The 13,461-nt window shown below is 55.5% G+C and overlaps 5 protein-coding genes across 5 annotated transcripts; 3 read left to right on the top strand and 2 right to left on the bottom strand.

The window, feature by feature from the left end:
- Positions 1 to 329: 329 nt before the first annotated feature.
- Positions 330 to 2,112, top strand: CHGG_06619 (uncharacterized protein; the record flags this gene model as incomplete). Its single annotated transcript, XM_001222713.1, has 4 exons — positions 330 to 417; positions 472 to 503; positions 858 to 1,217; positions 2,014 to 2,112. 4 exons carry the CDS (start codon positions 330 to 332, stop codon positions 2,110 to 2,112), a joined length of 579 nt encoding a protein of 192 aa, XP_001222714.1.
- Positions 2,113 to 3,422: 1,310 nt separating this feature from the next.
- Positions 3,423 to 4,578, top strand: CHGG_06620 (uncharacterized protein; the record flags this gene model as incomplete). Its single annotated transcript, XM_001222714.1, has 2 exons — positions 3,423 to 3,557; positions 4,171 to 4,578. The coding sequence occupies 2 exons, from the start codon at positions 3,423 to 3,425 to the stop codon at positions 4,576 to 4,578; spliced, it is 543 nt and encodes a 180-aa protein (XP_001222715.1).
- Positions 4,579 to 7,447: 2,869 nt separating this feature from the next.
- CHGG_06621 (uncharacterized protein) lies at positions 7,448 to 8,966 on the bottom strand (the record flags this gene model as incomplete). The annotated part of the gene is made up of 5 exons (XM_001222715.1): positions 7,448 to 7,491; positions 7,588 to 7,941; positions 8,001 to 8,079; positions 8,632 to 8,767; positions 8,893 to 8,966. 5 exons carry the CDS (start codon positions 8,964 to 8,966, stop codon positions 7,448 to 7,450), a joined length of 687 nt encoding a protein of 228 aa, XP_001222716.1.
- A 551-nt stretch (positions 8,967 to 9,517) lies between these two features.
- CHGG_06622 (uncharacterized protein) lies at positions 9,518 to 10,339 on the bottom strand (the record flags this gene model as incomplete). The annotated part of the gene is made up of 3 exons (XM_001222716.1): positions 9,518 to 9,783; positions 9,958 to 9,982; positions 10,205 to 10,339. 3 exons carry the CDS (start codon positions 10,337 to 10,339, stop codon positions 9,518 to 9,520), a joined length of 426 nt encoding a protein of 141 aa, XP_001222717.1.
- A 1,534-nt stretch (positions 10,340 to 11,873) lies between these two features.
- Positions 11,874 to 13,388, top strand: CHGG_06623 (uncharacterized protein; the record flags this gene model as incomplete). Its single annotated transcript, XM_001222717.1, has 7 exons — positions 11,874 to 11,977; positions 12,081 to 12,325; positions 12,521 to 12,528; positions 12,624 to 12,677; positions 12,758 to 12,790; positions 12,848 to 13,078; positions 13,197 to 13,388. 7 exons carry the CDS (start codon positions 11,874 to 11,876, stop codon positions 13,386 to 13,388), a joined length of 867 nt encoding a protein of 288 aa, XP_001222718.1.
- Between the last annotated feature and the right edge of the window lie 73 nt (positions 13,389 to 13,461).

Genomic DNA, 13,461 nt, shown 5'->3' on the forward strand with positions numbered 1-13,461 from the left:
GTGGAACATGGATGAGGGATGGAAAGCGGGAAGGAAACGGAAACGGGCGTATTGTGCAGGTGTGAGCTGCATGGTACTGGGGGGTACCAGGTGGTGTTTGGGAGGGGGGGTGGTTGCATCGGCTAGGAATGTCGCAGAGCCGGCATGGGCAGGGTGTGGGAACGAAAGCCTGTGCGCACGGCCAGACTGGAGCGGATTCGACCGAGTGACCATACTTGGAGTTAATTGGAAGGAACGCAGGCTGGCAGGGAACCAGTTTAAGACGATGCGCTTGCACCAAGGAAAACTGGTTCTCCTTCGTACCATCCATTCTTTCCTGACCGCCTCCCATGGAGAAATGGAGAAACGGAGAATTGGAGGTAAAATGCTCCGCTCAATCCGCCCCAGCCGATACGATGGCATTCGGTGAGCGGCAAGGTGAGTCGAAGGTGTGACTTTGAAATGAGACGCGCATACGGAGCGTATGTACAGTAAGCGTAAAATACACGACATACCAGAACAAGGTACGGTACCCTGCCCGTGCCTGTCGGTTCAAAAAACGTGACTGGATCCGTTTGTGAGTCTCGAGCCTGGCGATTGATCGAATTCGAGAACGAGCAAACCGAACCGGGCTTGTCAATGGTTGCTGCAACTTTTCGGTGGATCAAGCTCCTCACAGATAAAAAGAAGACCCAAGATGTTCCGGGATTTCGGGCTGGCCCGGGTGGACAAGGGAGGTATGATGGAAGACCTTCAACTATCAAAGCGCCAAGCTGGCGCTTCGCCGTTTGGTCTGGCTGATGTGGAGTCGCAGTCCGGGGAGGAGGAAATGAGGAAAATCTGAGATCAGTGTGTTAAGCCGATAGTTATTGCAACAGGTGATAATCGAGGAAGATGGGAGGGAAAAGGGTGTTGAAAAAGATGGGTTGCTTATGATGGATTCGTCGGTGTTCCCGTATGATGTGGCCGCAGCAGGTGTTGGGTCACAGGCTCAGCGGCGCATGCGCAACACCCCAGCACCGAATTCCGTGGGCCACGGGCGAGGTGGGCAAGGTCAAGGTTTCAAGGGGTCCCCTGAACCGGTCCCAGCAACGGAGGTGGTGGCTTGGGGAAAGGGTGGATCATGGAAGCGACGGAACTTCTTGCTGGGGAGCAGGTGCGGGCCGCGGTCCCAGTTCAGGCGATTGCCCGGGGTGGGCGTTCCCGCCCGGGCCAGGGATGTGTTGGTATTTACCAGAGTAAGGAACATGGAAAGCCGGTTATTTACAATACGCATGTGTTTTCCGTTTCTCGCCTAACAAGAAGCAGGAAAACTTCAGATGCAGTGCCAGAAATGCAATGTTTTGATCCCGACGGGCTTGCTCTCAGCGGCTTGCTAATCGTGATATTGGCTTCAGAGGCACCCACTAAAACATACTCTATCAATTTCATGAGATAGTCGATATTTGTTGTGTTTTGCTGCGTCATGACAGCAAAGCGGCGCTGGGTCGCAGTTGGGGCCGCAGGACAGGGGTTCTTATCCCTTATTTGCCGCCAAAACATGGCGTTTTCTTCTCAACTCCCATCTCGCAATAACTCTACCAGACGCGAAACAAAACACAGCTTTGCGGCGATTGGCATTAAAGAAATCGCAGGACGCCTATGCGCCATCCCTAAAAATAATGCATTGCCTGATCGTTACGCGCCCGCTTCTATTTGTGCCTCTTGTCTTGTATGTACATGCTCGCTTCGGTTGGGGGCCAAGGCCAAAGTACACAGTTGGGTGGCGCTGACGGTGTGAAGCATGACAGCATGGCGCGGTACCTACTTTACCCAGTACTGGCAGGGCTAGGAATACCAAGTCCAAGTTTTCTTGAAAAGGCTTCCGTAAGAATACGGTGGACTTGAGCCAGTGCCAGCAAGAACCGATTTTCGATCCGAAAGACATGCCCGAAGCCTCGGCGAGCTCGGTTACACAGTCCAACCGATATGCTTGGCTTCGGCCCGGTGCACTCGTTAGGTCGGCAACAGCTGCTGACTCCTCGGTATGTACAGCATGTGTGTTTCGTGGCTTGTTCGTCAAGTTGTCGTCACCATCCATCACGGCTTGGCTCGCAGCAACCAGGCTTCGTAACTCAGCACGGCGTTTCTTGAGAATAGGCTATCAAAACACGCCGGTAGAGACTTACCAAACGGCTATCCTGTGCAAAAAGCCGAAGGAGCGGGTTGAAAAGGAATGTCGAACACACACTTAAATTCGTGCAGTTGCCCAAGGAAGGAGGCGGGGGTTGATTACATGGCTTCGGAATATTTTATCGTTTCAAGCGAGTGGGCGTATGAATCTCCGTAGAAATTGTTTTACATACAAGACATCCCATCCCATCGAATGGAACGACCGACCGAAAAGCGCCGTAATTCAAGGAATTTCGCCAAACCACATCTGGTCAAACTGATGGCATTCCTCTCAAGTTGAATGCCGATCGAGCCTGTTGCATGTGTAAAGTCAGCGCCATCATGGGCTGAGACTGAACACGCTCGTGTGATACAATTTGGCGTCAAGTTGATCGACCACCGTAGGGTGAGACGGATGGCACACTTCCGGGCTCCTACGTCTTGCTTGCAGATGACGCTCAACGCCGGCCGTGATACGCGAGAAATGCAATCAACATTCCATTTATCAGCAACTCCGCTGCAGGGAGACCAGAGCTGCATTTGCCACGTCGTACAAGCCAGCTCGGGCAGCTATCCTTCAAGCCCGCAAAGTTGCCCGAGGGTAAAACGAGGAGGTAAGGGAAAGAGCCATCATCAGATTCGATACAAGAATCACCGAAATTAAAATGCGGTGGTTCGGACGGGAGGGAAGGCGCAACCATCCGACGTGAGGAAGCGGTGACCGAGGAAAGATAACAGCAGGCTTCCGTGGGGTTGCAATTCATCCCGTCACTCGTGTTCCTCGACTCGCACGATCGATCATTCCTGTGGCACACCGGACAGAAACTTGACGGGTCGCAGCAGCATCGAGCAACCAAATTTCCGTCCCGTCCCGCACGTTTGTGCCTGTGTCTCTCTGCCTCCGCTGGCCTGAGATGTGTCACTGCCGCGAGATTGGGTAACCCCGCCTTCGCTGCGTGCCAATCGTTGCGATACATTGACAACCCCGAGTTGTGTTCTAGACCGTCCGACGTGAACCGGGCCGAGGGCATCGCTTGTCGACAGCCGTAGGCTCCTCTCGCCGCACCCCGGCCTTGCCGAGAGATCAGGCGCAACCAAAACTTGGTCTTGCGGGCCTTCCCGCGCAGGCGCCGAGGAGGGAAGATCTGATCGAGCCGCCGATTACACGGCGCAGCAATCCAGGCCTCGAAAACATATGTGCATATACATACATGCTCGCTTTGAGGGGTCTCTCCCCGTCGATATGCCCCGCCCCATGATGCGGAAGGAGACGGTTCAGGCCCAAGAACGAAATGGCGCCTCCAGCTGAATGGCGGGGCATCGCCGCCACCCCATCTCTCCCGAGCCGCTGGGAAACCGGCGTTGCAGGGGTATTTTCCCAGTTCAATGCTTCTCTGCCCGCATCCTCAGCCGGCCACCATGTCCTCGTGAGCAGTGGGTCACCGCAGCGGTTGGGCGAGGTTACGCGACTTGAAAATGTCGCAGTCTGTTTGTCGCGCCCAAGGTACCTAGGCTATCCTTGTCCGACCAACTTTGGCGATGCCTTCCCGATTCCGGAGCTGTCCCATGGAGCGTCGCTCTCCCGCTTGATTACGAGTTCCGGTACGGCGTGATTGATTTTCTCGCACCTGTTTACTTTTGAGAGATGAAAGCTCTCCCACCCCCCAGCCCTGCATCGCCCCTTGTGGCGACTTGCAGCATGGTGGCGAGAGATGCATTCGAAGGAAAGTGAGAGATGATAGAACCTGCAGCCGAACCACTCACCGAGATTGACGGGGAAGCACCGCCCGCCCCGCCATCACGACCTCCAAAGCACGCTGCAGCAGACGACCGATGACGAATCAACGCCCATAGTCCGACGCGGAAGACCACGCTACTTAAGCTGTACTAAATTAATGAATCAGCAGATCGTACCAAGCTGAGGTGGAACATCCCCGCGCAGAGATGGCACGCGGCAGGCATCGGTCACAAAAAACGAACATTGAGGGGGGACTTGTCGGGGCGGTGCAAACGGACATACCCTCATACACATTACCTTAGGTGATGTACATGTACATGAAGAAGTGGCTAGGGAGCGAGGGTGGGTTGCAAGCCCTCGTCGCCAAACTCCTCGTCAAAACCAAATGGACGGTGGGTCGGCTCTGCGTCCCCGCCCCGGCACCCGTGCCTCCGGCAGCTCGATGCAAAGCCGGCGGTGGTCGTGGTCACACACCAAGGAACTGGCGGCACGCCGCAGCCCGCCTCGTCGGTGTTGCCATTCCGTCACACCCTGCACAGTATCAGCAGGAAACCCATCCTGTTGTGTGCTCGGGTGTCCGGCTCTCTGTACCAAGCCAAGGGCACAGAATTGAGTGCAAGGGCGCTGTCGATTCGGCAAGCCCGTCTTTCTCCGCTGCCAAGCAGCCCTCAGCCGGTGGGGACAAGGATCGGATGGATCGATGGAAGTGACGGCGGCATGGATTCGCGTGCCGCCCGAGCGCCCGTCCCCTCTTTAGGCTCATCCCGCTGTCCTTCTTCCGGGTCCAACCTTTGATTGGCCCGTTTCATCTGCATCCTTGCACCCTTTCGACTGCTCCCGCATGGCAGGCCGCTGCGGCACATGCAACTGTGGGAGTCATTGGCTGACGGGTTTCTGGATCGCATTCTCCCCCGAAGGCTCGCTTCTCCCACCTCCAAGGCACGAGGAACCCGTGTTGAGACAAGTGGCAGGCTGTGTCGCCACCAATGCCGTGTTTCAATCACAAAGCTCACTCTCCCTGCATAACGCTGGAAACAGCCATTACGCTAGCTTTGCTTGAGTTAGCCAAACATTTGATGAGACAAAGAATAAGAACAGGATTTTGAAGGCATCGTCGAGTTTCGGAGCCAGGGCCGTGCGCCATAAGAAAACCAAACGCCTCTCGCACGGCACGAATGCCATTCGGCTGCTTGTTTCAAGACCAGGTCCGGTTTTGTGAGGAGCTCCCTATGCATACCTGGGTAAAGTTATTGGCTAGGATCGGGCTATTAGGCAGCTCCGTGCGCAAATCCAAGAGACAACGGCAGCAACCGCATCTCTTATCTCTAGTACTAGACACACCCCATACATCTTGTAGTCCGTGGTTCTTTGTATCGCTGACAAGCCGCTTTGATGATAGGTGATGTGTTTTTTTTTTACAAGATTGCCGGCCGAAGGGGAAGTCGGTTAACCCGCTCATGAGTACATCGTCCTGAATGATGCAGCATGTCGAGACCCCGAGTGACATCGCTGATTTATTCGCACCCGCAAAAGGGATGAGGCATCAGTAACGGATTCTTTTCTGTGGTTGTCCAACCGGTAACCGTTGCTTCAGATTAACATTGCCCGGGCATAGTTAAGGCAGAAACCGCAAATGATGTCGCTGATATGTCAAAGACGATGTTCGTTGATGCCTAATCTACATAGGTTACCTTGAAAACGCCCTACACAGTAACAACTAAGCGTACGAAGTCAGGTAATTACCGTGTTGCTGAAGGCATTACACTATGATACTACATGACACAGACGGGACAGTGGGTACGGGAACGTCCCGCGCCCGCCGTTCCCTTGCCTTGGGTTAGTCTCCGTCCGGATGAGTCCTGGAGGCGATGCTGCGTGACGGTCCCACACGGTTTCGAGGAGGCGAGGGCGCTAATGCGCGCCGGTTAGGAAACACCAGGGTCAACAGGGTCGGCAGGGTCGAAGAGAGCCAAACAGCAGCGGCACACACCAGCATCTTGTTGATGGGCGACAGCGCAGATAGAGCCTGAGAGCTCTGGGCAAATCAAGGATTGACTGGCACGAGATTGGCTTGATCAGAAGCCCTCATGTGTATCGGGCATCAACATGCCTCCCTCATGCAGTGTGGCCTTCATGCAATTGACTCGACCCCATCCCACGAACAGGGACCCTGCCGTCGGTTGATTCAACTAATTGAACCATTCACCCAGCTCATCACGGTCATCCGCAGGCCCGTCAGAGGAGCGACGGCCCTCAACATCTCGCCCCAGCATAGCCCGACGGGTCCCTGCCTGTAAAGAATAAAAACTACGATCACGCCGTTCCAGTTCTTTCCAGGACCGGATTTCGAGAACGGGATCTAAAAGGCGAAACGGTCAGCGATAAGGTACGAAGTGACGAGCGGGTCTCACTCATCAACGAAACGAGGAGTCGAGTACCATGGGGGTGCCCCTTTGATGACTGATTTGCGTTTGGCCGCATATCCCTTGCTTCGGATGCGACCGTCGTGCCCTCGGAAGTTCCAAATCGTGATCAGTTGACCCCCTTCTTTGCTCGGCGCTCCCACCCCCCACACACACAAAAACGATCAGTCATTTCCCAGCACGGCGAAGAATGCATTCAGCGAAGCGCGCGGTGCCACGAAAGGCCGAGCGCATCCCCGACGCCTCGTAGTTGCCTTCTCCCGATGGCAGAAAATGTCATGGCTCGCCAGTAGCGAGACAAAAGTAGGCCAATTCCGAGCCTCTTGTCGAGAGTTTACTCGGAGCCCAACGTCAGACACTGTTTCCCCCCCGGCGCCGCCCAAGCAAAAGCACGCCAGGCATTGGGCAAATGCGGCGGCGCAAGAGATCTTGTGTGTCCGGCCCGTTTGAAAAGAGGTGATATCTATGCAATGTAATCCCCGTTTGAAATAATTTTGGCAAAGGAAGGCGGCCGATTGAGGTGAGACGATGCCTCACCATCTGACGATTGCGAGGCACGGGAATCCCAAGGGAAAAAATGGGCCATGGTTGGCGTCGTTGCAGGCCAACCAACAGCGATCCGCTGACGCACTCAAGCGGCGTCAAACAATCAGGGACCGGGCCCAGGCCGCTTCTTCCAGAATTGCACGAAAAGGCGGTCAACTGGTTGGGGAAAGTTTTCGCCCCCAAGCCGCTGTTCGCATCGCGATCTTGGGATGCACCAATCTCTTGCCAAAAATGGTTCGCGATGGGGTGCGCGCAGTTGTGAATGGCCGAGTGGCCGCCTTCTGTTCAACCAACACAAGGACCCATCCGAGGTGCCCAAGACAAATCAGCGCAGGGCTTGGCTCTCACGTGACCTACCCGTCCTGCACCCCACATTCTCCCGTGCGCCAGTTCCCGAGAGAGACGAGGGGATCTCATGTTGCTGGCGGGGCTGGAATCTTCCTGAGATAGTTAGCCTGGAAGCAGCCGAGATTTCCCCCAGCTCTCCCAGTCTCTCGTCTTCATCTCATTTCCATCTGGCCGCCATCGATTCTCCGCTATCTATCTACACGATGCCACCTTAATTAGGCGCTCCACCTTCAAGGACAAAAGCGAACGGAGCACCCTCCGATCATTCGACAAGAGCATGTTGTGTGAAGGGAACCTCCCTCAGGACTGCAAATTTGTGTGGTCTCCTGATTGACTAGTGTAGGTCCGCCGGACATTTCCGCCCATTTTGCTAGTTAGCAGTCAGTAAGCAACACAACAAACCTGGAAGTGGGCGATCGAGGATTTTGGCGCTGTCTCCGGCTTCCGATTGTGTCTCTCGGTTTCCGTCTCGCCTGGGTGATTGGACCCCAAATCCAAGACGCGCCTCCAAGGCTCCCGCTCTTGGCCATCGCGTCGGTCGGAGGAAGGGCAGCCAGGGTTCCCTGTCGCGCCACGTTGCAATGGGGGCCGCGAAAGTTACCATACACAGGAGTGTTGATTCGATACCGTAACTTCCCGTCCCGCCCTTCCCGGTGTCATTCATCCTCTCTCTTCGGTCGTCGGTCGTCGGTCGTCGGTCGAGTTGCACGTTCCACAGTGCACGAGGCACCAGACCTCCACAGCGGCGCGACAAATCTACGATCCACAACATCAAGTACATGCATAACTAATCATTGCTTCTCCATATTTCGTACCCTCTTTGTCTCTCAAGCCTCCCGCCTCGCCTAAAACCAGTGTCGGCTGACACAGGCCGGAGCGACTCGGCGGCAATAACTTGGAATTTGTCCCATGTAGGGCTGAGCCAATGTTTGACCGCTGAAAGCCGACGACCAACAGAACCGCCGGAGTTGCTCTCAACCACCAAAACGCACAATCCGGCTAAAATACTAGCTTCCTTTTCCTGGGACTGTTGCCATCAAATCATTGCGACAAGTCCGAACCTCGCCACCCGACATGACATCGCGTGGATGGGTCTACCAAGTTCCCGGGTTCGGTTCGATTACGAGTCGGACAGGCGGGGGTGGATAAACGGGGTTGACAAAAGCAGAACAAAAACCCGCTGTTTGCGGAGGACTTGTCCTTTCTTTTTCGGTCACAAAGCACGGAAGCTGCATGTCCGTGGATTGAGGGATGAGGGATGAGGGAGGGAAGGGAGGGAGGCACGGAGGCACGGAGGGTTGGAGATCAATCAGCACGGCTCGGCCAGCAGTCACATATTGATATCACTCGCACATATTAGCGCGCGTGGGATCCTGCAGTGTCTGCCCATCAGCAACGCGAACTTTGCAGGGCAACCCTACCTTCGGCGCATTTAGTTATACGTACGTCTCCGCCAAGTTCGCCGACCTCGAACGGGCGGACCGTGACGAGCTCGATGATGGGGCTTCGATTGGTGACTAAATGACCGAGACGTGCTGTGTCCATGCCGATCGGCCGCCCGGGTCTCCGCGCTACCGGTTCGCTTTAGCGTCGGGGCCGGGCCGTGAACATGGTTGGCGATGCGCTGGCACAGCAAAACCCCCGGTGGTTTCTCGCGGCACAGCCTGATTTGGACGGGTTTCAGTCATCCAATTTGAACAAACCAACGGGCGCTGTCGCTGTGCCGCAGCGGCTCGGGTAAGACGTCTGGTCCCGGGGATCCTTCGATTACCCCTGGCCATGGTTGGATCACAGCCGAGTTGCCGAATCAGCAGCCCCGCGGCACAAGACAAGCCGTGCGCAGAAGGTTTCCCGTGCATCGACTGTGATTTATTGCAGCTCGGGTCCGGTACCACCACTCGCGCATCGCCCTCCCGCCAAAAAGACCACAGGCGACCACAAGCGACCACAGGCGACCGCCCCAAAGGGCAAGCCGGGCAAACAGCGGTGAGACTGCCCGCTGATGGAGGTCGTGTAGGTAGTGGGCTGTCGCCCCCCCTCACCCACGCCTTTGAACAGGGCCGCGCGATAATTGCTCGACTTGGCACCGCACATCTCGAAGTGCCCCGTCACTTTTGTTGCGCAGTTGCGCGACGAGCGTGATCTTTTGTCTGGGCTGCTTCCGCCTGTTGTGGACGCGTTGTGGTTGCCATACCATTTCAGACATGCCTTGATTTTCGTGCAACAAGAATCAAGGGGAGGGGGGGACGACGGAGGCTTTCCATGTCGCGGGTCGATCCAACGGTCAGGCAATCCAGTTTCACGGGGGGAAGGGAGGGGGCAATGACGCCTCTTACGGCCCAACGAAGGGCCTGAAAAAGCCCGCTGGAAGCCGCCCAACGGCCCCGCTGGGGTTGCACCGCGCCCGTGTTTCGAGCCAATAATAGGGGGCACCGCTATTATCCAACACGCTGTAACACCCTGAAGCGTACCGAGATGTGCCGCCCCAAAATGTGGGATCTGACAGTTCCTCCCGAAGCGGGTACGGACGGGAAACAAGTCTTGTGAGACCCCACGGGCGCACATCATCCAAGCCTCCCCGCGACATGTCAGACCAACCTGATGAGAGGAGTAATACGAAGGAATCATTCCCCGAAAACGGAATGCTCCCGGATCACCGCGTGGGTCTCGCTAACGACCTGGTGGCACTTATCCATACGTGTGTGGATGGGTTGTGTGTGTGTGTGTGTGTGTGTGTGTGTGTATATTGTACGAAGTATGTACGGTACCTACCGACCGGGCGACCGACAGAGCATGACTGCATGTATGTATGTGCTTCGTCTGCAATGGTCCCCCATCCTTCCCTACCGCGCAGGAGAGAGGGCGGTGGTCCATTGATCACAAGGGACGCGATGGAAAGGGGGGGTGGTGCACTCGCATCTCGCCGTGCCGCGCGCCGCTCTCTTGTTTCGCGACCCTGACCCCCGGCTTACCACGCCGACCAGCAGCACACCAGCCTCCCCGCCCCTGCGCAGCTAACCCGCCAACTCGCAGCAAGCCTCTTGCCGTTCTGTTCGTCGTGCAGTTCGCCGTGCAGCGCCGACATGCCGCAGCCCAGCCCAGCCGGCGGCTGCCCGTCTTGAGGCATTTGGATAGGCCGCACACCGGCCGGCATTTCGAGTATGGGGAGGCGCCTATCGGTCACACCCAGACATTCATGAGACGCAGCCAGTCCGAAGAAGCATGGCTGCGTCGCGCAGATTTGTTGCGCATGGGCGTGTGAGACTTTTCTTTTCTCCCTGACTGTTGTCTACATACACACATACACACACGAGGCGAAGACCGCCCACATTACCACCCAAGTGACATGGTCCATGTCAACCTGGCCACCGTTCTCAGCGGCCGACATGCTGCTCTGCATCTCCGTGCAACATTTTGTCACATACAAAGGTACGTACATCCCTCCCGGACTTCGTACCCAAACACTGGGTAACGGGGATGAACAACCCTCTTGGTCCCTGCCCACCCCGGGGGCGTGTTGTTTTGCAACAGAGACAGGTCTGTCTGCGGACCGAGGGCGGGGTCATGCATTTCCTTCCCATGGGATCGCCGGCGCGATCGCTTCGTCCCCGTTTGTCAGAATGAACCACCCCAAAGGTCACGCTAAAATATGCCAGTTGGGGTTTTTGGCATCCAAAGCATCCAATACGTCTTGGACATGCTCCCCGAGATGGCGGCGTCGTTGCCGAACGGGGTTAAGTGCGGAAAATGGCGTGCTGGCGAATCGGCCCTCAAATCGGGCCAGTTTACCCAACCTCTCACAGCGTAGCGTCATATTCCAGCTTTTTTGTGACCTGTCGACCCCATTTGCGGGGTGTGGGGGGGTTTGGAAGAGAGATGGAGGAGGGGTGGTCGAGAGGCGGACCCAAGGACCCAAGGATCGGTTCAAAAGCCTTTTTTCTTTTTGTTGTTCTTTTGTTGGCTGCCGCTCCGGCTCGACCATCTGCCGCTGCATGACCTTCTTATCTCATTGGACTCCCGAGTCTCGGTCCTCTCCGGTACGTCCTTGTTTGCGTTTGTCCTCACAGTCCAATCTCGCTCGTCCCGCTCCCGTCCCGTCCTGGCCCGTCTGTTCACGGCTGGTTCTTGGCCGTCACAGTCCCTTCGTTTTCCGTCTGCTACACAAAGGAGAAGATGGGAGCTCCGTTTTTGTGCTTCGTCGAGTGTGTGTGACTTGCAAGAAGCTGGAAGGTCTGACGGGCTTTACTTGTATGTATGTATGTATGTATGTATGTATGCATGTATGTGCATACCATATGTTGTAAGGAGGGTAACTTGGGGGGGCAAACACCACAAGGATATCACCAAACTCAATCCTCTGAGTCTCATCAACTGGCTTGGAGAGTTTTCGCTGACTTAGCTACTCATCATTTCTTTCCGAGTGTGTGTCTCAAAACTCTGTTCGTTGACAGGAACTCTCCACGTCATTTCTCGGCGAAAGTGGCCGAGATGTGTCCGCAGAATTGATGGAACTGATGTGTATTTATATGGCAGAACCAGCAATCTTGTGTACACAAAGTCATCAATACAGAACCATCCGCCTTATTATCAACCAAAGCGCTTCATTATCTAGTGCCCAACGACCCTAAAACGCCACACAACACCTTCAAGAAACAACCAGTTCCTCTGATCCTTACCCCTGATTCAACATGTCTGACCACCATCACCACCACCACAACCACAACCACCATCACCATCATCATCATCATGGGACTGGGCCCTCCGCCACACAAGAGAACCAGGAATATTTCAAGTAAGTGGGCTTCCTGATAGCTTCTTTAACATGAAAGCGGAAGTCTATCAACAGAGGGGATACTTAGGCCGCGATGGCTCTAAATAAAACTGCGCAACTATAGACCGGAAGCTAATGCAGTCTGTAATTATAGCAAGCTGGCCGCTGAATATGACGCCAGGCACGAGAAGACGTTGAACAAACTGATTGAGGAGATCCGGGCGAGGGTCGATTTCATTGGCGTCGACTGGGCGGATGAGGAGGACGATGAGGATGCCGGCGGCGGCGACGATGTGGAGAAGAAGGGCGAAACGGCCCAGAGCCAGAGGAGCGTGAGGCTGTTGGATTATGCTTGTGGGACTGGTGTTGGTGAGTCTCCTTTTTCCTTCTCAAGCGCAGTTGTGTGTACCCCCTGACCCCCACTTTGTCTTGGTTTTTGCCCTGGACGCTTGAATGTGTCAAGAAGAACAGCCTCGGCGGTTCTTGGTCGCAGATGTATCTTCTACTTTCGCTATACTCTTTGACTCTCGTGGATGTAAGGGCAGCACGGCTGACTCTCCGTAGTATCTAGGGTAAGTCCTCTTGAACCCGAGACAAGGGCTCAAGTTCCGTCCTTAGAAGACTTATCAACAACTCCCTATGATTTAACTCTGACGATGATGCACAGGCACTCGCCCCTTACACCACCCAATGTGTTGGCATCGATCTGTCGGAGAACATGGTACGTCTCCGTTATGTGTTGGCATCTCCAACAACCCCTTCCTCTGGGACACGCCACGCACAACTAACAACAGACGCCAGGTTGCCGCTTACAACACCCGCGCCAAGAATCAAGTATGTCCCAGATACCTTCGACATACCAAACCCAAAGCCTGACTAACACCTAACCAGGGCCTCGCCCCCTCTGAAATGCACGCCTACCAAGGCAACCTCTGCGTCCCCGACGAGCCCAACCCAGCAGCGCTTGCCGCACCCGAATTTTCGGAATTTGATATCGCCGCCGTAGGCCTCGGTTTCCATCATTTTGACGACCCGTCCCTGGCGGCGCGCCGGCTGGCCGAGCGGCTGAAGACGGGAGGCGTGCTGATGATTCTGGATTTCTTGCCGCATGACAAGATGGATGTGAGTTCACCCTTTTTTTACTATTATTAGTAATCATGTCTCTCTACCTCGCCGCTGGGGTCACACGAGGCGCCCACGGTAGAACAGAGCGAGCACGTGGCTAACAGCATGGGAACAGGAGTCGCACCCCGCGATGTCGACGGTCACCCATCATGGCTTCTCGCACGAGCACATCAGGCGTATCTACGAGGAGGCAGGGGTGGACAAGGACTTTGGGATTGAGGAGGTGGCGGTGGTGTTCCACTTTTCAAAAGAGGACGATGCCGCGGTGAAGAGGAAGATCTTTATCGCGCGCGGTACCAAGTCTTGACTGGGCTTACGGCCACGGCTATAGAAGGGGCCAGTTTTGCCCTCGGGGGTAGAGGGGGTTAGTTAGCTTGTTA

The sequence above is a fragment of the Chaetomium globosum genome, genomic scaffold (genome assembly GCF_000143365.1).
Source record: "Chaetomium globosum CBS 148.51 scaffold_3 genomic scaffold, whole genome shotgun sequence".
Classification (NCBI taxonomy): Eukaryota; Fungi; Ascomycota; class Sordariomycetes; order Sordariales; family Chaetomiaceae; genus Chaetomium; species Chaetomium globosum.